The sequence below is a fragment of the Hypanus sabinus genome, chromosome 2 (assembly GCF_030144855.1).
Source record: "Hypanus sabinus isolate sHypSab1 chromosome 2, sHypSab1.hap1, whole genome shotgun sequence".
NCBI lineage: Eukaryota > Metazoa > Chordata > Chondrichthyes > Myliobatiformes > Dasyatidae > Hypanus > Hypanus sabinus.
The window spans coordinates 115,089,658-115,111,527 of record NC_082707.1 but is presented as its reverse complement, the minus strand read 5'-3'; the positions used below and the strand labels follow the sequence as shown (position 1 = coordinate 115,111,527).

At 40.3% G+C, this 21,870-nt stretch overlaps 1 protein-coding gene across 2 annotated transcripts in view; it reads left to right on the top strand.

The window, feature by feature from the left end:
- Positions 1–21,870, top strand: part of ino80 (INO80 complex ATPase subunit) — a 232,643-nt gene that overhangs the window by 200,756 nt on the left and 10,017 nt on the right. For both annotated transcript variants that reach the window (XM_059952871.1, XM_059952861.1), the window contains exons 29-33: positions 819–891; positions 3,531–3,689; positions 11,488–11,590; positions 13,798–13,886; positions 21,347–21,520. In XM_059952871.1, coding sequence (XP_059808854.1) covers positions 819–891; positions 3,531–3,689; positions 11,488–11,590; positions 13,798–13,886; positions 21,347–21,520 — 598 coding nt within the window. The remainder of the gene's footprint in view (positions 1–818; positions 892–3,530; positions 3,690–11,487; positions 11,591–13,797; positions 13,887–21,346; positions 21,521–21,870) is intronic.

The window sequence follows — 21,870 nt, the reverse complement described above, 5'->3', positions numbered from 1 at the left end:
TTTCTTATTATCTTATCTATAATACTTGATACTATACAGAATATGGACAAAGTTGACAACCAGTACAGTGGAGCATGCATCTGATAGAAGAAACTGGATATTGTGATATAAGGGTGTAGAATTTTAAGAATTGTTGGTTAATATTCTAATAGAATGTGTAGAGCATTATAAAATGAGATAAGATGCCTATTCATACCACTAATTTATATAAAATAGGCAAAGCAATGGGACTGTGTAGGCTGGGTTGGTGCACAGTTCCACTGATGATTGGTATTCCACTTGAGTATTCTGGATCTCCCGTCAGTCTGGTAAGAGTGGGATCACTAACGTTGTAATGCTTTACTGTTAGATGAGCTTGTGAAATTAAGAAAATATTTCCAGGCTTAATTATATGTTTTGATACTCAAGGGGCTGTGCCACTAATAATGTTTCTCAAGAGCCTGCTAAGTAAGTTAATTCATGCCAGCAATTTCCCCCTCGTGGACTTGCTTTTAATATATCTATGTTATCTACCCCCTTTCCCCACTCATCAAACCTCTTAAGTGCTGTGGAAAGCTTCACATTCTTGACACAGTCCAATATTGTGGGGCTGGATATTCTTCACAACTGAACTTAAGGCTGTATGACTGTTGTACTCACTGAGATGCTTGTGTTAGTTTATTTAGGGCAACAGTACAGCCAATTAAAATGGCATTTGCCTGGCATCTGGTTTCAAATTTAAATCCTACATCAAACCTTTGTACTTAACAGATAGTTTTCAATTGATATCGACCGCCTTCTGTAGTTTATGTTCAGGTTCTTTATCTTCCTTCCAACAGGACGGATATCTTTGTCTTCCTTCTCAGCACCAGAGCTGGCGGCCTTGGCATCAATTTAACAGCTGCTGATACAGTAAGGAATTGAATATTTTATATGCTTAATCGCCATCGAGTGAGCATGGATGTTGAAATGTGCAGTGATGGAGGTTTTGGATTGTGATTCTTGAAATTTCTGAGTACTTTGAAGTATATTGAATCATTGATAGGAACCTCCTCAGGCTTCAATCATCAGTCCTAATTTTCAAATCCTCCTAATACTCCTTTTTCAATATTGAAAGCTTTGTTCTGCAACTTCTATAATATTGAGCAACCTTAAACAGCCTTCCAATGTATAAAATTGTTTCTAAGTGATTGTTGAGTTGATGGTCTCTGCTGAGTCTACAGGATGGCTACATGGATGATAACTGAAAATGCTTCTTCAGAGCTTTGTCCCTGGACATCAAGCTGAACAGTTGTAACTGAGCCAAGGGAACTTGATGTCTAATCTATGCCAGGCTTGTGTTTATGGCACAGTGTAATTTGCTGTGCTGATTTGCCCAGGAAATGTTTGACCATTAGACCAGAAGATATAAGAGCAGTATTAGGCCATTTGACCCATCCTTTTCTGTCTTTTTGTCATGGCTAATGTATTTTTCCTCTGCCCCAATCTCCTGTCTCCACCCTCACCCCCATTCTCCAGCTTCACCATTCTCTGGCTAAAGAAACTCCTCCTCATCTCCGTTCTGAAAGGATGCCCCTCTTATTTGAAGCTCTGGTCTTTGACACTCCCACCATAGGAACAGTGTTTGAGAGAACTTTCTGTGTTAAAGCTTTATAGTGCCAGCGAATGGGGTTCATTTCCCTACTGTTGTCTGTAAGGAGTTTGTATGTTCTTGCTGTGACTGCATGAGTTTCCTCTGGGTGCTCCAGTTTCCTCCCATATTCCAAAGATGTACATGATAGGGTTTTAGGCATTCTGTGCTTGTGCTGGAGGCAACACTTTCGGGCTGCCCCCAGCTCATTCTCCGATTGAACTGGTCATTGACACAAATGATGAATTCCACTGGTGTTTCTATGTACATGTGACAAAGCTAATCTTTATCTTCTTGAATCTCCATGTGTTGCACTAGGATCTTGTTATTAATCAGGATTTTATCAATCAGGATGTTAGAAGCAGTCCATCACTGAGGAAGGCAAAATAGTCTTGCCTTAATGATATGGTATATAAGACTTCACATCATCGTGTGGGAAATCACATGCTCAGATCTCATGATATCGTTGAGGATAGGAGGTGGTTGAATAAAGTAACTGGGAAATTATCGATTAATGCTGATACAACACCTTATTGAATTATAGAACATATGACAGTGCAGCACAAATACTAATTACATTAGTAATCAAACGTCCAACACGACTAATCCCTTCTGCCTACACAATGTCCAGAGTCTCTATTTTTGCACATTCATGTGCCTATCTAAGAGCCTCTTGAACACCTCTGTCGAATTTGTCTCCACTGCCACCCAGGCAGTGCAATCCAAGCACCACCACTGTGTATGTAAAACAAAACTTGCCTGCACATGTCCTTTGAACTTGCCCCCTTCTCACCTTAAGTACATGCCTCTCATATTAGACATTTCAAACCTGGGGAGAAAAGTTACTGGCTATCTACTCTACCTCTGTTGTTCATAAACTTCTATCAGATCTCCTCTCAGTCTCCACTGCTCCAGAAAAAACAACTTAAATCTGTTCAATTTCTCCTTATAGCATGTACCCTCTAATTCAGCCAGCATCCTGGTAAATCTGTTCTGCATCCTTGCCAAACCGGCAACATCCTTCCTATAATGTGGTGACAGGACTGAATGCAGTGTTCCAGATGCTGCCTAAATAGAGTTTTATAAAGCTGCAGCACAGCTTTTCAACTCTTGCACTCAGTCCCTCATTTAATAAATGCCTTCTTTACCACCTTTTTGACCTGTGAAGCCACTTTCGGGAAGCTTTGGCCTTGGATCCTGAGATTCCGTTGCACACCTTGCCATTAATAGTGTACTTTCTGCTTGTAATTTGATATCCCTAAATCCGAAACTTCACATTTGTTAGTGTTAAACTCCATCTACCATTCCTCTGCCTATATTTGCAATTGATCTATATCCTACTGTATCCTTTGCCAGACTTCTACACTATTTGCAACACCACCAATCTTCATTTCTCTGCAAACTTCCAAACCCATCCATCTACATTTTCAGAGCAAACACTAGGAAATCTGCAGATGCTGGAAATTCAAACAACACACACAAAATGCCGGTGGAACACAGCAGGCCAGGCAGCATCTAAAGGGAGGAGCACTGTTCACGTTTCGGGACGAGATGTCAACAGTGCTGCTCCCTATAGATGCTACCTGGCCTGCTGTGTTCCATCAGCGTTTTGTGTGTGTCATCTACATTTTCATCCAGGTCATTTATATATATCACAAACTGCAGAGTACTATTAGTCACAGACCACAAGTCATCCAGTATTGCCCTCTGTCTTTTTGGGGTAAGGTAATACTGAATCCAAACAGCCAATTCATTGTTGATCCCATCCATCTTAATCTTCTGGATGAATATCCCATGAAGGACCTTGTCAAAGGCTTTAGTAAAATACATGCAGTCAACATAACCCATGTCGACAACATTGCGAAAATGAATGCTTCTTCAAGGACTGCAGTTCCTTATTGCAAGGTGACTTTCATTTCAGGTTATATTTTATGACAATGATTGGAATCCGACAGTGGATCAACAGGCTATGGATCGAGCTCATAGACTGGGTCAGACCAAACAAGTAACTGTATATCGACTCATCTGCAAGGGAACGATTGAGGAACGAATCTTGCAACGTGCCAAGGAAAAGAGTGAGGTACAGTGACATACTAGCATGCACAGAACGTATTTATTAAGTGGTTTTGAGTTCTGCAGTGTTGAAGTACTTGAAACACATTCATTCTAGAAAGACCGTGGCTAGAAAATACTGCTCTAAATCAGGAGTTCCCAAACTGGGGTCCACAGACCCCTTAATAGTATTGGGCCATGGCATAAAAAAGTTGTGAACCCCTGCTGTAAATAAACAATTGCACTGAACACAAAGTACAACAAGTGTGAGCAATTGACTCCCTCAAGCTTGCTGTGCTATTCAAAATTATTGTAGACCTTTTCACCGCAATATTGTATTAAGGTATCCTTATGTATATCTCTTGATTCCTTTAATATCAAAAAGTCTTTCAATGTTTGTTTTAAATACAATCAATGAGTAGCTCCCACAGCATTCTGAGTAGAGAATTCCTGAGTGAAGATATTTCTTCATCTCAGAATCAGATGCATGGAGTCAGAGGAAGTATATTAGCATGGATAGTGGATTGGTTAACCGATAAAAGGCAGAGAGTTGGTATAAACGTGTGTTTCTCTGGTTGGCAGTCAGTGGTGAGTGGGGTGCTGCAGGAGTTGGTGCTGGCCCTGTAACTGTTTACCATTTACATTGATGATTTGGAAGAGGGGACTGAGTGTGGCATGGCAAAATTTGCTGTTGACACTAGACTGATTGGAAAAGCAAATTGTACAGAGGATGTGGAGAGTCTGCAGAGGGATATAGATAGGTTAAGTGAGTGGGCCAAGGTCTGGCAGATGGAATACAATGTTGGTAAATGCGAGATCACCCACTTTGGAAGGAATAATAGAAGAGCAGATTATTATTTAAATGGTGAAAGATTGCAGCATGCTGTGCAGAGGGGCTTGGGAGTGCTCAGGAGGATGTTATGAGCATGCAGGGTGACTTGGACAGGTTGGGTGAGTGGGCAAATGTATGGCAGATGCAGTTTAATGTGGATAAATGTGAGGTTATCCACTTTGGTGGCAAGAACAGGAAGGCAGATTACTATCTAAATGGAGTCAAGTTTGGAAAAGGGGAAGTACAACAAGATCTAGGTGTTCTTGTACATCAGTCAATGAAAGCAAGCATGCAGGTACAGCAGGCGGTGAAGAAAGCTAATGGCATGCTGGCCTTTATAACAAGAGGAATTGAGTATAGGAGTAAAGAGGTCCTTCTGCAGCTGTACAGGGCCCTGGTGAGACCCTATCTGGAGTATTGTGTGCAGTTTTGGTCTCCAAATTTGAGGAAGGACATTCTTGCTATTGAGGGAGTGCAGTGTAGGTTCACAAGGTTAATTCCTGGAATGGCGGGACTGTCATATGTTGAAAGATTGGAGCGACTGGGCTTGTATACACTGGAATTTAGAAGGATGAGAGGGGATCTGATTGAAACATATAAGATTATTAAGGGATTGGACACGCTGGAGGCAGGAAGCATGTTCCCACTGAGGGGTGAGTCCAGAACTAGAGGCCACAGTTTAAGAATAAGGGATAGGCCATTTAGAACAGAGATGCGGAAAAACTTTTTTGCCCAGAGAGTGGTGGATATGTGGAATGCTCTGCCCCAGAAGGCAGTGGAGGCCAAGTCTCTGGATGCATTCAAGAGAGAGTTAGATATAGCTCTTGTAGATAGCGGGGTCAAGGGATATGGGGAGAGGGCAGGAACGGGGTACTGATTGTGTATGATCAGCCATGATCTCAGTGAATGGCGGTGCTGGCTAGAAGGGCCGAATGGCCTACTCCTGCACCGACTGTCTGTTGTCTATTGCCTATTGCTTGTTCATGAATTGCAATAAGTTGGCTTGCAGGTACAACAGGTTAAGAAGACAAATGGAATGTTAGCCTTCATTGCTAGAGGGATTGAATTCAAGAGCAGGGAGGTAATGCTGCAACTATACAGGGTACTGGTGAGGCCGCACCTGGAGTACTGTGTGCAGTTCTGGTCTCCATACTTGAGGAAGGATATACTGGCTTTGGAGGCAGTGCAGAGGAGGTTCACCAGGTTGATTCCAGAGATGAAGGGGTTAACCTATGAGGAGAGATTGAGTTGTCTGGGACTATACTGTCTGGAATTCAGAAGAATGAGAGGGGATCTTATGGAGACATACAAAATTTTGAAAGGGATAGATAAGATAGAAGTAGGAAAGTTGTTTCCATTGGTAGGTGAGACTAGAATCTAGGGGACGTTGCCTCAAGATTCAGGGGAGAAGATTTAGGACGGAGATGAGAAACTGTTTTTCCCAGAGAGTGGTAAATCTGTGGACTTCTGTGCCCAGGGAAGCAGTTGCGGCTTCTTCACTAAATATATTTAAGATACATTTAGATTTTTACATAGTAAGGGAATTAAAGGTTATGGGGAAAAGGCAGGTAGATGGAGCTTAGTTTACGGACAGATCAGCCATAATCTTATTGAATGGCGGGGCAGGCTTGATGGGCCAGATGGCCTACTCCTGCTCCTATTTCTTATGTTCTTGTGATTTTCTTCATTTTGAGAATGTGACGCTTGATTCTAGATTCTTCAGCCGGGGAAACATTGTCCCACATTTACTCTGTAATGTCCTTCTCAAAGCATATTATATGTTTCTAGTGAATAGAGGCCTAGCCTACTAGATCATTCTCAAATGATAGGTGCACCTTCCCAGAATCATATAATTCAGTCATCACTACACTCCCTCCATAGCAAATATATCCTTCCTTAATAAAGAAGATCAAATTTGTATATGATAATCAAGGCCATGTATATTGTTATGAGATGAAATTACTCACCTTATCACTTTGAAGGGCAACTTACTTATCTTCCCAATTATCTGTAGCATTAGGATGTTATCTTTTTGTGATATATACAGTACAAACATCAACATTTACCTGTCTTTCACTGTGTATGTATTGTTCAGTTTTATTTTTCCCCAACCAAAGTAGATAATCTCACATTTTTCTGCATACTACTCTGTTTGCCATATTGCTGCTGCTCAGTTAGCTTGGTTATATCCTTGAAGCCTGTCTGCATGTACACCATCATGTGCATTTATGACCTCAGTAGACTTAGAAAATGTTACATTTGAGTTCCTTGATTAAATCATTGTGAGTATCTGAGCATTGTACAGAGACAATTTTGCAGAAGTCCATAGATTTGGAAGGTCCTATATTTGTTGACAAGATCAAGTCCAAGGGTAGCCTAAAGTAAATTGAATGGATTTGCTCCAGTGAAGTCTGTAAAGGGCCAAAAGAGAATTTCCATTTGGGTGAAAGTTTATGGAACGAGAAGGTTTGTGCTGATGTGAAGTACTAAATGAGAAGGATGTTAAATGAATTTCTGGAGTTGTCTCATTATTTTCAGACTGTTACAGTTGACATTGGCTCATTCCACCATCCTACTCTCTGTAGCTCTTATACCATTTGAGTCTTTATGAAGACCACATGTCATAGGAATAGAATTGGGCCATTAAGTCTGCTCCATCATTTGATAATGCTTGATTATTTTCCCTTTTAACACCATTCTTGTGCCTTCTCCTCATAACCTTTACCTTGCGGTTCTTGAACTCAGCTCCTCTACTAATGAAGGCCAACACACTATAGGATTTCTTAACCACCCCATCAAATTGCATGAGAACTTTGAGGGATCTTTGGATATGGGCACCTTTTTTCTTCTCAAGAAAGGTAATGGGGATAATCCTGGGTATCATGGACCAGTGATTTATCTATCCTAATGTTTTTCAAAAGTTGCAGCATATTCTCTCTCTTAATGTTGACACTTTTCACCGTATCAACCTATTCTATGCTTGTCTGCACATTCCTCAAGGTCCCTCTCACTGATGAATACTGAAGTTAAAGTATTGATTAAGAACCTCCCTTACCTGCTCTGACTCCAGGCATGTTTCCTCTTTTATCCCCAATCAGTCCCACCCTCACTCTAGTCATCCTGTTCTTGTACAGTGTAACTGTCTAGAGTAGTGGTCGCCAACCAGTCGATCTTTGAGACTTTCCCAGTAGATCCCAGAAAAAAATGAAAAATGTGCACCGGGCAGAAAAGACCGAAAGTAAAACCCTGCAACCCAGAAACAACCTCTCCCCACAAACAGCTCTCCGCAGCGGGAGAACACGCTACATCACCATTATCCTAATCAGCATCAACCTATTTTTATAATGCAGACATTCCATCTCTCCCAGAAGTTCCAGGAGTCTCCCATATATTGTTAGCGGCTCCCTGACACCTGCAAATTATATACAATATCTCCGAAATCGATTTTTTTTTAGAGAGAGTGAGAGAATGAACCATGACAGAGTGTTCCAAGAAAAAAGAAAATATAAAATGTCCTTCACTCCATACTACACTAAAGTGTACCCCTGCTTAATAGGGGTCAAAAATAATGACCGTGTTGCTCGCTGCACTGTTTGCAACAGTGACTTTTCTATTGTCCGTGGTAGGTTAAAATGTAAAAGACATGTTGAGGTGAGCTTAACAGGTGTAATTCATTTATTAGCATAGCTAATGTTATTTAAACTAGCTGGCTAGCTGCTAAGGAGCTACTCTATTGCAGATATCCCACCTCTCCCGGGAGTCTCCTGCAAATTGATGGTGCTACCTCTCTGAAATGAGTTTTTGCAGGGTGGGATGTCTGATAATGCTCACATTACAACGCTTCTCCCCTTTTAAGTTCCAACATTCCCCAAATGTAAAAGAACTGGGAAACAAAAAACAGTGGTGTCATTAGCTTGTGTACTCCTGAAACTTACACTCGTGTCTCAGTAAGTTTACCAATACAAAACACCTGAACCTGGCAGGTTCAACATTCAGTCTAACAAAGGAAACTGTCCATTCAAATATTCAGTCTGTCAGGAGGTTTGTGAGGGCGCTGTGCTGCAACAGATGAAAATGATTAATTCTAAGTACAGTTGCTGTTTTACTGACAGACACCTCACAGACCAGGGGTGGGCAAACTTTTTGACTTGTGGGCCACAAAGGGTTCTAAAATTTGACAGGGGGGGCCGGACCAGGAGCAGATGGACAGAGTGTTTTGGTAATACACCTCATAAGAGAAAATAAAATATCATGGGATATGTAGAAAACATGTGCTTTAATTTCAATTGAAAATGAACAAATGCATTACAACAAAATATCTGTCTTTGAAGTCCCATGGTATTTAGCTATTTATTGAAATGAGTTTTAAAACACTGAAAATTAAATGAATAAAATACAGCTTTTTTTAATAGTAACAGTTACTATTTTAAAGCACTGAAAATTCTGTTATCCTTCAAGATATTATCATCATCACTCTCCTCCTGACTGTCTTTATTTCAAAAACGGTAGGAGATGCAGGTCTACTTGTCCTGCTCCTTCTTATTCAATTGTCCCCTGTGCCAAAACTCAACAACGACCAGCACAAAGACAGAACAGTGACAGCGCGCCAGTATGCGGAGCGCATTATTTGATCTGGAGCGCATTTTTTATTTTGAGAACGTACGTGCACCTGCGCACTACTCATGTCCATCACTTAACAGAAATGACATGTAACATGTAAGGCTTATTGAAAAAAATATTTTCAAATGCATTTTTTACATAACACAACGAAGAAACTTATTTTTAATTTCAGTGGGAACAGTGTTGTTGGTCTCCCTTTTTAGCCAGCGCATCAAAGTCTGGATTTAGTTTTGTTGTGGCAATTCTCAGGATGGATCTGAGGTGTTGGTCAGTTAACTTGGATCTGTGGCTGGCTTTGTTGATGTTCATGACGCTGAACGCCTGTTCACACAAATAGGTCGAGCCGAACAAAGAGTAAAGCGCAAATGTGGAGTAATACGCTGCACCTCAACAAAGATCAATGTGTAGCGGTGTGCTACATGCAGTGCTAAAATTACGACACGGAGTCGGTAACTGCAGTCAAAGAAAAAAACTTTATTCGAAATCCCCAGCCTCACTTTTAAGCCTCCCTCAACCTGCCCCCCTGCGCAGAGGCTCCAAAGCTCTGTGCTTGCAAATCCCCGCAGGCTATCTCCCTTAGCCGGAACGCTGGCTAATTGTGAGCCGGTTCGGATGTGCCAGGAAATGGGTCGCCACAAATGTATATAGAGTGCGTCGTCTATTGGGAAAACGCCAGAATTGCGGGGGGAAAACGTTAACAAGGTTTATTAATATAATTTCATCAAGTTCTGCTGGCCGGATTAAAAAGCTTAACGGGCCGCATATGGCCCGCGGGCTGTAGTTTGCCCATGCCTATCACAGACTGTTTCAGACTGGCTGTCTGTAGTTATGAGCCAAATTTCAGGGAACTAGCAGAAAGTATTCCGCCCCAGTCATCACACTGAGTGCAACAGTTGATTTTTATTAATTTATTTTTCATGTTGAAATAAAATTAAATAATGAAACATAGAATTAAAGGTGTTGTAATGTGAGCATTATAAAAACAAGTAATACCAATTAAGAAAAACACAAAATGTTGACAGAACTCAGCAGGCCAGACAGCATCTATGGGAGGAGGTAGTGGCGACGTTTCAGGCCGAAACCCTTCATCAGGAATGAAGAAACATGAGATAATGGTAACATAGGAACACATTTGTACAGAAAGTCGCCTGCAAAGAGAGACTACTTCCGGGGCTGCGGGGCCCCACTTCCGGTCCCTCCTGCATACGTGTGTCTAAACAATTTAGTAGGTCGATCTTGCCTATCACTAAGGCCGAGGTAGGGGATCTTGGGCTTTAAAAGGTTGGCGACCACTACTTTAGAGCCTTGTCTAAGCCTTGCTTCCTAAACCTCAGGTATGCTTCTTTTTTCTCTTGACCAGATGTTCCACATCTCTTGTCAACAATGGTTCCTTTCCCTGCCTCAGTGGAACAAACATATCCAGAACCACATGCAAGTGCTCCCTAAACAACCTCCATATTTCAGTTGTGTATCTTCCCAAGTACATCTGTTTCAAATTTATGTTCTAAAGTTCCTGTCCAATAGCATCATAATTGGCCCTCCCCTTGTTAAATACTTCCCATACTGTCTGCTCCTGTCCCTGTCCAAGAATATAGTAAAAGTTTGGGAGTTGTAGTCACTGTCTCCAAAATGCTCATCCATCAAGAGATCTATCATTTCTCCAGGTTCATTGCCTAGTACTAGATCAGTATGGCCTCTCCTCTAGTCGGCCTGGCTTGTTTACATACTGTGACAGGAATCCTTCCTGGATGCACCTAACAGATTTTTCTCCATCTGAAATTTTTGCACAGTAGAGGTGCCTGTCAATATTAGGGAAGTTGAAGTCACCAATGACAACAACCCCCTCAGTAAAGTTACTGCATTAGCTGATTTATAGCGTATTGAAACTAATAATCCGATATCCTCTAAGACCTTCATGTATAATCATTATGTAAAATGCAACACCAAGTAATGCAATTTCAGGGTCTGGTGGAAGCTGAGGGAAAAGGGAACAACTTGCTTTATTGAATCAGCTAGCCTCAATGAATGAATCCAAAGTGTTTGGGAACATGCACATACACACATTGGTTGTATAGATGCAGCTCAGGATAGTTATCATTAGATAATTGATATTTTAGTTACACCATAGTGCATCCTCATTCCTCGTTTGTGCACATTTTAACAATGAACATTACCTCAAAGCAGTTTTCTGTTCTCAGGAAGCAAATGTTCCAAGCTGACAGAGATGGTGCTCAGATTCGAAGCTACAGATTTCCTGGAGTTGAAGTTTGGTCCTGTTGCATAATTATGACACAAAGCAATTTGAGAATTAGCAGGGGTCCCATCAGCTTGTAAAACTAGTCTGTAGTCATTTTAATATTTTCTTTATAAATAGATTCAGCGAATGGTCATTTCTGGAGGAAACTTCAAACCAGACACACTTAAACCAAAGGAGGTGGTCAGCTTGTTGCTGGATGACGAGGAACTGGAGAAGAAATGTAAGAACTGATTTGAATGCGTGTCTTTTTTTTAACCCATCACAGTTGTACTAGTCTCCCTTCCAGGTGGCACTGCTACTTACTATCATTATGTTCCTGGGACAGTAAGCATCTTTTGTATCATATCCAAGTGGCATTCAAGCGTAAGCATTGGAAATAAGTGCTTACAGGTTGTTTGATTATACATCTCACAGCTAAATATAGGTGAATGTATACAGTATCTCACATTTAGACAATAATACACAAGCTCACATGGACCTCCTCTAACCATGTTGCAAGCACAGAATACAATAAATGTGGCCCCTCTACAACAGCGAGACCAAGTGTAGAAATACTTTCCAGAGCATGTGCATTCTGCTTGTGATGACCACCCTAACTCCCAGTCACATAGCATTTCAATTTCCCTTTCCATTTCCATACTGACCTTTTCCACTGGCAGGGTGATGCCAAATGCTAGCTAGAAAAAGAGCATCTCATATTCTGCCTGTGTGATCTACAACCTAAAATCTTCTCTACCTAGGAGGGTTGTGGAGACTTGGTTGCTTAGATCACTTAGAATACAGGCAACCCCCATGTTACAAGGGTTGTGTTCCTAGAAAACAACCTGTATCACCTGTATCCTGATTTTCACTTAACAGGGAGACATATCATCTATGTATAAAGAAATGCTGGTTGAAAATTTTTGTGTTGATCTATTAAATCAATGTAAATTCTGTGAGTGAATTCTATTCTCTATCTCATTTGTGGATAGTGATTTATGACTTCTATAAGGGCAGAATTCCACCACCCTTACACACGGGATTGTCTCTATATTCTTTGATGTTAAGGGGTGGGGTTATTGCAGGAAGACTGAGGGAAAAGTTCAGCCACAATCTTATTGAATGACTGTGTTTGCATGAAGGGCTAAGTGGCCTATTCCTACTTGCTTCTGTTGGTTCTAAATGACTGATCATTTTTTCCCCCAAGGCCTACTAGTTTTAAAAATGCTAGCTTTTCAAAATCTTTCTTTGTTTTCTTGAGAACACTTCAAAGGTTCATTTATTATGTAAGTATACAACTCTGAAATTTTTCTTCTCTGGGCAGCCATGAAACTAAGAAAGGAAAGAAAGGCAGCACAATCATCAACCCCAAAAGCCCCCACCCCGCACAAAAAAAAAACAAGAAAGATCGGGCAAATAACATAATATTAAAAACCTTTAAGACTAGAAGAAAAAGTCTATAGTCAAAGTCCATATCCAGAAAACCGGGGTAACATTCTCCGGGCACAGTAGCATGCTCTCCCCTCTCTGGTAGCAGAGCAAAAGACAGACAGCTGGCGCTCACCTTCTGCATTCACTTCGATGTTACAATCTCCCTCGTCACTTTATTCGATGAATTGAAGTCAAATGCCCACCTCAAGCTTCAACAGTTCCAGAATCACATACATGAATACATGTAAAATACATAAAAGAAGTGAAATACATAGTTTCATGATTTATCCAGAAGATCTCGGCCAAAGGAGCTTTATACACAGGTACCATCTTGCCCATAACCCAATAACTTTACCCATTATTCTCAACTCGAGTGAGCTAGTCTTCCTTCAACTCTATTGGGCAATTTCCTTTCCTCAGACATGTAATTGTATGGCTCTTGGTCATTTGAGTCAGTTACATTTGAAGGACAGGAATTAGATTGAGTAAGATTTTCATGCAGGTGTGATTTTTTGTACCTGTGTAATCCTTTATATGCAACATGCATTTTTCATTCTACTCTAGTCGCTCTATATGACTAAGTGGCAAAGTGAAAGGTTGTTACTAAAAGTACTAGTTTAATCAGATATCAGGACAAGGGTCCCAAGCATCAGATTATTCCATTTTCAGCAGGATGTCTGGTCATTCTATCACACAGCCTTTCTCATATACACTTGTGTGTTATTTGCACAGATGTACTGCATTGTACTCCACACAATTTACATCCACGTGTGATTAGAAATGACCTAGTCTCTTCAGTGTTGGTGGCTGGTGGACAAACAAAATTGAATGTGGAGAAAATAAAATGGGATTAGTGTAAATCAGTGCTCAATGGCACCAACTTGGTGATCTGAAGGGTCTCTTTCCAAGTATCAATCTATGAAATGTAGTGTCTTACATTCGACTGCCTTTAAGATTGCTGGGTAACAGGTTGGGTTAGTTAGTTAATTGTTTTTTTCTGTTTATCTTTCTGGTAAGTGCGTCTGCGACAAGAGGAAAAGCGGATACAAGAAGAATCAAATAAAGTGAAAGATCGAAAGAGAAAACGAGAGAAGTATGCAGAAAAGGTAAAATTATAAACCCAACTGATGATGCAGCTTTACCATTAGATTTTTTTATTTTTGTAGTTTTTATTATTACTGATGAGAAAGTGGTACTTTAATATGTCAGTTTCCCACATAATAAGGTACCAAGAAGAAATGTTTAACTGAAGTTGCTATCAACTGGCCTAGAACTTGTGCCTCATATGTCTCAATCACTTTTTTTCAAGCACAGCATGGAAAAGCTACAGTGCAGTGTCCACTGGCACCTTTTGTAACATGTGGATTTTGATTGGGCAAGATGCACGGTGTAGTTTTGCATTTAAAGAATTAATTATTTTCAATTAATGAAGTACAATAGATTCCAGATAATTGGGCCATTGGTTAATCAGAGCCATCGCTTATTTGTGACAACTCTTAAAGAACAAAAACAAATCAAGTAAAATGTTTCTTAGGGATACTGTACCGTTTGATTGGGGTAGGAGACTGTTGCCAAACAGTTTCTAACTAGCATCAAATGTGTGCACTTGTGTGGCTGTTAGACACTACACCATGCTTAGAATGAACAGTTCTTAAATAGCATCAGTTGCGTATGCTTGTGTTCAAGAAGCAGTGACTTTGTCACTGATAGTTGGCGAGAAATAGTAAGACAATTCAAAAGTGTTTGGCTCACTGCAGTTTCTAAACATTTGAGATGGCAAAAATGGCTGGGAATGAAAATGAAATTATTTCACTACAAGTTAGGAACTACGAAGAATTGGAAGGTATCAACAGCCATCTTGAATATTGCAATGAAAATGAGGGTTTGGAGAATGCAATTGTCGATAGCATTGTATGAAGTCAGTGCATTATCTGTGTCTGTGATTTTGTTCATTTTCAGTCAATCAAAAGAATGCAGTAGCATAAACTGGATGAATTCCTCCATTGATAAATATTAGGAACTAAAACACAGTAGTATTGCAGTAGTATTATAGTGTTCTAATTTGTTCTGCATTTCATTTAAATACCTAATTTGTTACTCATTTAATTGATGCTTTGTCCGTTTTAATACCTTTTATAAACTAATGAAATTTTGGCTAATTGGTGCAGCTGCTTATTTAAGCCTAAATGTACTTTGTCTCAATTAACCAGAATCTACTATATATATAAATTTTAACATGGGAATGGTGATATGTTGCTATTGTAGTTTGTGAGAATTGATGCAGTCTACATCTGCACCATTTGGCTGTATCTTGAGGAAATTCAGCTGAGTTGAAGAGCTGGAGTCTAATGTTCTGGGGTTGTGGTGGTGGGGTGGGGCTGCAATGAAGAGACAATTAGAAGCTGAGAGCTTGAGGCAGTAAGTGCAGGGTAACAATGTGTAGAACACCTAATCAGAGCTGAAAGAATAAAAGTACAAACAAAATTAATGAGAATAAAAGCTGATAAATGGTTAGAACCTGATGACCTGAATACCAAGGTTTTGATGGAAATATCAATTGAGAATCACAGGTTGCTGTGTTCCAAAATTCTACAGATTCCTGAATAATTCCTATAGACTGCAAGATAACAAATGTAATCCTCCTTTTTAATGAAGGGGTTGGTGGAGGGGTGAGAAAGCAGGGAGCTGTGGACCTGTTAAAATGATAAGATTTTTTATTTGGTAATACTTGTAATTTAGTTATGTTGCACTACCATGGTGCCCAAAATGGCCAACCTTGAGAGAGATTAAAGCCTTGTAAAACACTCTCACAACAGGCCACTTTCAAGGGTAGGGTGGATTTTTGCCCATCTCACTTAGGTCTTGGAGAAGATTGAAGTTGTAATGTTCCATTTGGCTAATGGAATCCCCTCAGCAGTTCAGGAATTGAGCACCAGATGGAGCACACAACCCTAGATGAGAAATACAGGTGGTCTCCGGGTTACAAATGTCTGACTTACAGACAACTCATACTTAAGAATGGACTGCCATAAAGCCTATATTACATTAAAAATTTGAAAACATTGCATGGCTTCAGCTGTTCGTTGGCTCAAGGAAGGAGAAAGCTGTTGGCCATTTTAAGCCGGATCACGTTGGCGTTAACACTGTTGAGTGTGTAACTTTGTATTTGGCTTAAAATTTTCTCTTATTTACCCTTATAACCATGCCTCCAAAGTGTAAATTTAATGCAAGTGCTGGTGATGGATCAAAGAAAAGGAAAACGATCACGATTGAAAATAAAGTGGAAATAATAAAGTGATCGGAAAGAGGTGAAAAGCCATCTGTCATTGGAAAAGCGTTAGGTTACAGTCAGTCAGCAATCGGAATAATTTTAAAGGATAAAGTGAGAATAATGGAGCATATGAAAGGTTCTGCCCCGATGAAAGCTACAATTATTACTAAGCAATACAGTGGTTTAATTATTGAAATGGAAAAGCTATTGATAATTTGGTTAGATGATCAAAATCAGAGTAATATGCCTATTAGCCTTACAAGAAAAGGCTTGAAAACTTTTCAATGGTTTAAAAGCTGCACGTTCAGCAAGTGAAGCTGATTGTAATGAAGAATTTGTTGCAAGTAGGGGTTGGTTCATTCATTTCAAAGTGAGGGCAAATGTACATAATATTAAAGTGCAAGGTGAAGCAGCGAGTGCTACGAGTGATTTCCCTGAAATATTGAAAAAAATTATTGAGGAAGGGGGTTATTTGCCAGACCAAATATTTAATGAAGACAAGATTGGCTTATTTTGGGAAAGAATGCCTGAAAGGACTTACATTTCGAAAGAGGAAAAAAGTGCACCAGGGCATAAGGCATCAAAGGATAGCTCATGTTATTACTTGGGGATAGCGCATCTGGGGATTTCAAGCTCAAGCCTTTGCTTGTGTATTGCTCCCTAAATCCGAGGGCACTTCGCAGTATCATTAAGGAATCTCTTCCCATTATTTGGAACATTTGGAACTGCCGCTAAGTAAAAACCATATGTACCTGTTCCGACTTGCCTACAAATTCGACTTAAAGACAGACTTAGGAACGGATCTCAGGAACTGCCTGTATCCAAAGTACTGGAATGTGGTTTAAATACCAAAAGCTGTCAGCTGGTATTTAAAACAAAAAGTTTATTAGTTATACAACATGGAAACAGGCCCTTTGGCTCAAACCAACCATTGACCACCCGCTAGTTCCATGTGCCTGCTTTTGCCTGTCTATATCCCTCTAAACCTTTCCAATCCATGTACCTGTCCAAGTGTTTTTTTTAAACATTGCAGTTATCCCCACCCTTGCCACTTCCTCTGGCAGCTCATGCCATATACCCACCACCCTCTCTGTGGAAAAGGTCACCCTTAGGTCCTTTTTATGTTTTTCCCCTTTGACCTTTAAGTCTGTGCCCGCTAGTTTAAAACCCCTCCCCGGGGATAAAGATGACCTCTACGAAGTCACCCCTTGGCCTCTGTCCCATGATGGAAAAGAGGCAGTGGTGAATGTTTTGGTTTATTTATATTTTGCGTTTCTTCTGCATACCTACTTCCCAACTGTAAGTGGGTCCACATTAGATTTTAATGTAGAATTCCAATCCTGGCTTACCCCACAGCTGGAAGTTTTCAGATTAGTGGTTAGTTTTGTGGAAAGTTTAGAACCACTGTACAGAATGGTCTGTGATTTGCTTTTGCTGTAATTTTAAGCATTTGCATGCCTTTAATCAACATCCCAGTTAAATAACAGTTGTCTATTTGCCAAGTCAGTGAATGAGGTCTGGTGAGTGTGTACTTACTTATTTCCTTTATCCTGGGAAGTGGAAATATTTCCTCTATTTATTACCATGAGAGACAAACTATGTTGATTAGTTCTGTAGTCAAACGGATTAAACACTTCCCCTCTACCTCCATGTGAAGCTAAGGTAGTACAGTATCCTTAATTGCTGTCATTTGAACAGGAAGTTAGCGTGTTCAGGTGCTTGCCAAGGATGGGAATGTTGCGTTCTGTCATTTACACCTTAACTAGCTACCTATTTGTAAAACAACTTACCAGAAATTCTCCATGGGATGTGAAGTATACCGAGTTAAGATCAGGGAGTACAGTATGTCAGTACATAGTCATTTTTGTTTCATGTCTTCTTTTAAAATTGTGGGAAAATTGGTGCTTTTGGTGAGGTTATTAAGAATTTCTTGGGAAATTGCCTAGTAATTTCAAAGAGGCTATTATTAATGTCACTAAGTAGCCTCGAGTGCTGCTCCAACCAGGAATAATTCCCCTACTCCCTTATCTCATCTGTTCAGCAGTGAGGTTCAGCCCAGTATTCTCTCCATGGTAATTCAGTTCAACATGTCTATAGAAGCTTATTGTTCAAGCAATCCACTCTCTCTCCTTGGCTTTCCAGCTTCCTCTGTTTGATAAATGCATCTGTCCACCCTTCAAAATCTCCAATAGTTTTGAATTCAGTAACGAAGCAAGTTTTCTGAAACCTGGGAACTTGTGCAGTTTTGTGTGTAGTTAACTTGGTCATTTAATTGTGTCTTTGCTGAGACTGTACAAGTCATAATTAGTCTTCAACACTTCCCCTCTAGAACAGTTGGTTCTGTCTTTAACCTGAATTTTTTTTACTATAATCACTTCTCCTACCCCACACAATCAATATATTTGCTGTCTTCTCTTGCCAGTACTGCACAGGTTCCTTTCTGGGGCACTGGTGTTTATCCTGAGCTTGGTTTATAACCTGTGCAGCTGTATGTTCAGTAATGATGTCTGTAATCTCCTGACAATGATTTATTCATCACTGCTACTGATCAGATTGCCAGCATTAATAAAACTGAGTGTCACATCCATGCCAGCTCGCTTTAGCACAAGTTAATTTCATGGATATGTACTGAAAGAGAAAACAATTTAACAGATCTATTATTCAACACATGTTCACACATTCATTGCTTCAGATGTGCACTTCAAAATATGTATACATGGAATGCACAAGCCTTTAGAACTAACCATCATAAGGTCAGTCGTGCAAATCATAATTTCACATTTGTAATCATATTGGACCACAACCATGTACATGCACACAATTTGGCACTCATTGTTACACATGTTCATGCATGTTAATAGGCATTTTTCTCCCTCATGCTCTCAGTTACATCAATATTTGTGTAAATGACTAAGAAAAGATACTTCTCCAGGTCTCCCTACTTCATTATGTGTATCATGTAAATATTATTTAATTAAGAATAAATTGAAGTTTCCTCATTTGGATATAGTAATATAGTGGTTAATTGTTGATCCAGGGATGTGCTTAAATTCCATCAAACACACCTTTACTTCTTTCACACCCTCCCACCACCACACACTCTCTGCTTTCCACAGGGATCACTCATTCTGTAATTCCCATGTCAATTCACCACTCTCCACTAATCTCCCTCCTGTGCTACACCTCTGCTCGTTCACCTCCATTCATGGTCCCAAAAATCCTTCAAAGTGAGGCGTCATTTACTGTATCCAGTGCTCCTGATGCAGCTTCCTCTACATTGGTGAAACACGATGTAGAGGCCATTCTTAGGTTGGAGGATCAATCAACACCTCATATTACATCTGTGTAATCTCCATCCTCGTGGCATGAACATCAATTTCTGCAACTTCTGGTAAATTTTCCCCCTCTCCCTTTCTCTTCAATTTCCCCTTAACTCTTCTCGTTGCTGGCCTATCACTTCCCCCTAATGCCCCTCCTCTTTTCCCTTACCTTTCTCCCATGGTCCATTCTCCTCTCCTATCAGATTCCTCCTTCTCCAGCCCTTTACCTTTTCCACCTATCACTTCCCAACTTCTTACTTCATTTACCCCCCCCCCTCCACCCATATGGTTTCATCTATTACCTCTAGGTTGCATTCCTTCCCCTCCCCTCACTTTTCTATTCTTGCTTCTTCACTTTTCCTTTCCAGTCCTCATGAAGGGTCTCGGCCCAAAATGTTGACTGTATTTATTTCCATATATGCTACCTGACCTGAGTTCCTCTAGCATTTTGTGTGTTGCGTAGTACCTGGGAGATGGTAATCAGTAATCATGACTGGCTAATTGCCAGATGATGTAAAAGCCTATCTATACACTAACGCCCTTCTGGATAGGAAATCTGCTATTTCTATCCAGTCTCATCCCATAAATGTATAAATAACTCTTCACTAAAATTTCATTCAGTCCAAGGGATAGTTAAAGATTGACAATGAATGCTGACTTTGCCAAAAAGATTTGGATCATTTGTGATTTAACAATCTTGTCATTATCTGAGAGAGTATCAGCACCACAGAATTTCAAATACCAGGCATCAGTATCAAGATGAAGTCAAGTGCCATGCAGTTGTACTTTAGAGAGGTTGGACCTCCTATTGCTGTCCTACTGAACACACCTGAGGCAGATAAGGTGCAAAGTAATACTTGGTGAAGCTCATAGATGGTGAATTTCCTGCCAACATTTTCAGTATGTTCTCTTGTACAGTATAGTCAGTAATGATAATGTTTACCTTGCTATGATTTCATTTTTTTGCATATTTTACTATAGAACAATAAAGCACTGACCATGACATAAATCTAAACTATACCCACCTGTCTGCACAAGATCCATATCACTCCATTCCCTGACTGATTGTGTGTCTGGCTAAATGCTTCTTTAATGTTGCTATCATATCTGCTTCTCTCACTTTCCTTGGCCACACGTTCCGAAGGGTCTCAGCCCAAAACATCAACTGTACTTATTCCTATAGATGCAGTGTGGCCTGCTGTGTTCCACCAGCATTTTGTGTGTGACACATGGACAAACTTATCTATTGATAAGTTCCAAAAACTGAGGATAGCCAATAGCTAAGGAGGATACAAAGATTTCTGTCAAAGCTAAGCGATCTCCTACCTGTCCTCCAGTATCCTGGGATAGATTCTGTTGCCACTGCTGTCAGAAGGCAACTTCAGCAATAGTTGGGTGGATGGTGGGCAGGTTTACTATTGTGGTTCCAGTAACAAGTGTGGGATCCAGAGATGAAGTTAATGACTCGAGTGTTGGCGGTGCAGACTCGAGGGGCCGAATGGTCTTCTGCACCTAGTGTCTATTGAGTGTTGGCTGAAATGCATCTGATCATCTTGCTCAAGTATATCCTCCACTTCACCTGCAGATGCCTGGCCTCCAGGCCATATGATATTGGTTTGTTAGCAGCCACTTCAGTTCAGGTAAAGTTGGAATAGGTATTCTGGATAAAAATTGTATTTGCAGCTGTGTCCAGAGCTGAATTTTTCATTGGTAAACTTGGCTTTACTCCTATCCTGTACCTGCTCAGGTCTTGGAATTTGTGATAATCCAGGTGAAGGGAATCAACCCATAATGTCAACTGTTTACCTCGACAGATGCTGCCTGACCTGCTGAGTTTCTCCAGAACACTGTTTTACATTCTTGTAATTTTAATTTGTCATGGAGTGTTTAACTGACTCAGATATGGTATAACTACTATAATAACTAGGTGTGTCTGGTCAACAAAGTTTTGATACATTCTGTTTGTTTTCAACAGAAGAAGAAGGAGGATAGTGAGAATGCAATGAAGAGGAGGAAAGATGGCTGGAATATGTTAACACCTTCGTTAGCATCTGCTGATAACTCCAACATGTCCTCAGGAAACATGTCAGCAGACGGAGAGGAATCTTTCATTAGTGTGGATTCAGCTATGCCCAGCCCTTACAGTGAGGTATTGAAGGACCTATAAGTAGGCTTTGCAAAGTTGGAGCATACCTCCACCACAAAATTAACTTTTATCATATCTTAAACAATACCAAACCTCTCTCAAGGTGTTTTACAAGCATGTTATGAAATGAAGTTTAAATAGACCACAATATGTGGTATAGCTAATAGGACTTGATGTTTCAATCCCTATGATAAGACGGCACTCTCAATGTTGGCAGTGGGCATGGAGTGGTGCCAAGGAGGGTAGGTACTTCATCGGGGTCATCAGGTGGGCACCCACCTTCTTTGGCATTTCGTTGATAAGCCACGGCATCTCCAGGGGGCTCAACGGTGCTACCTGGTGTCCCAGATATA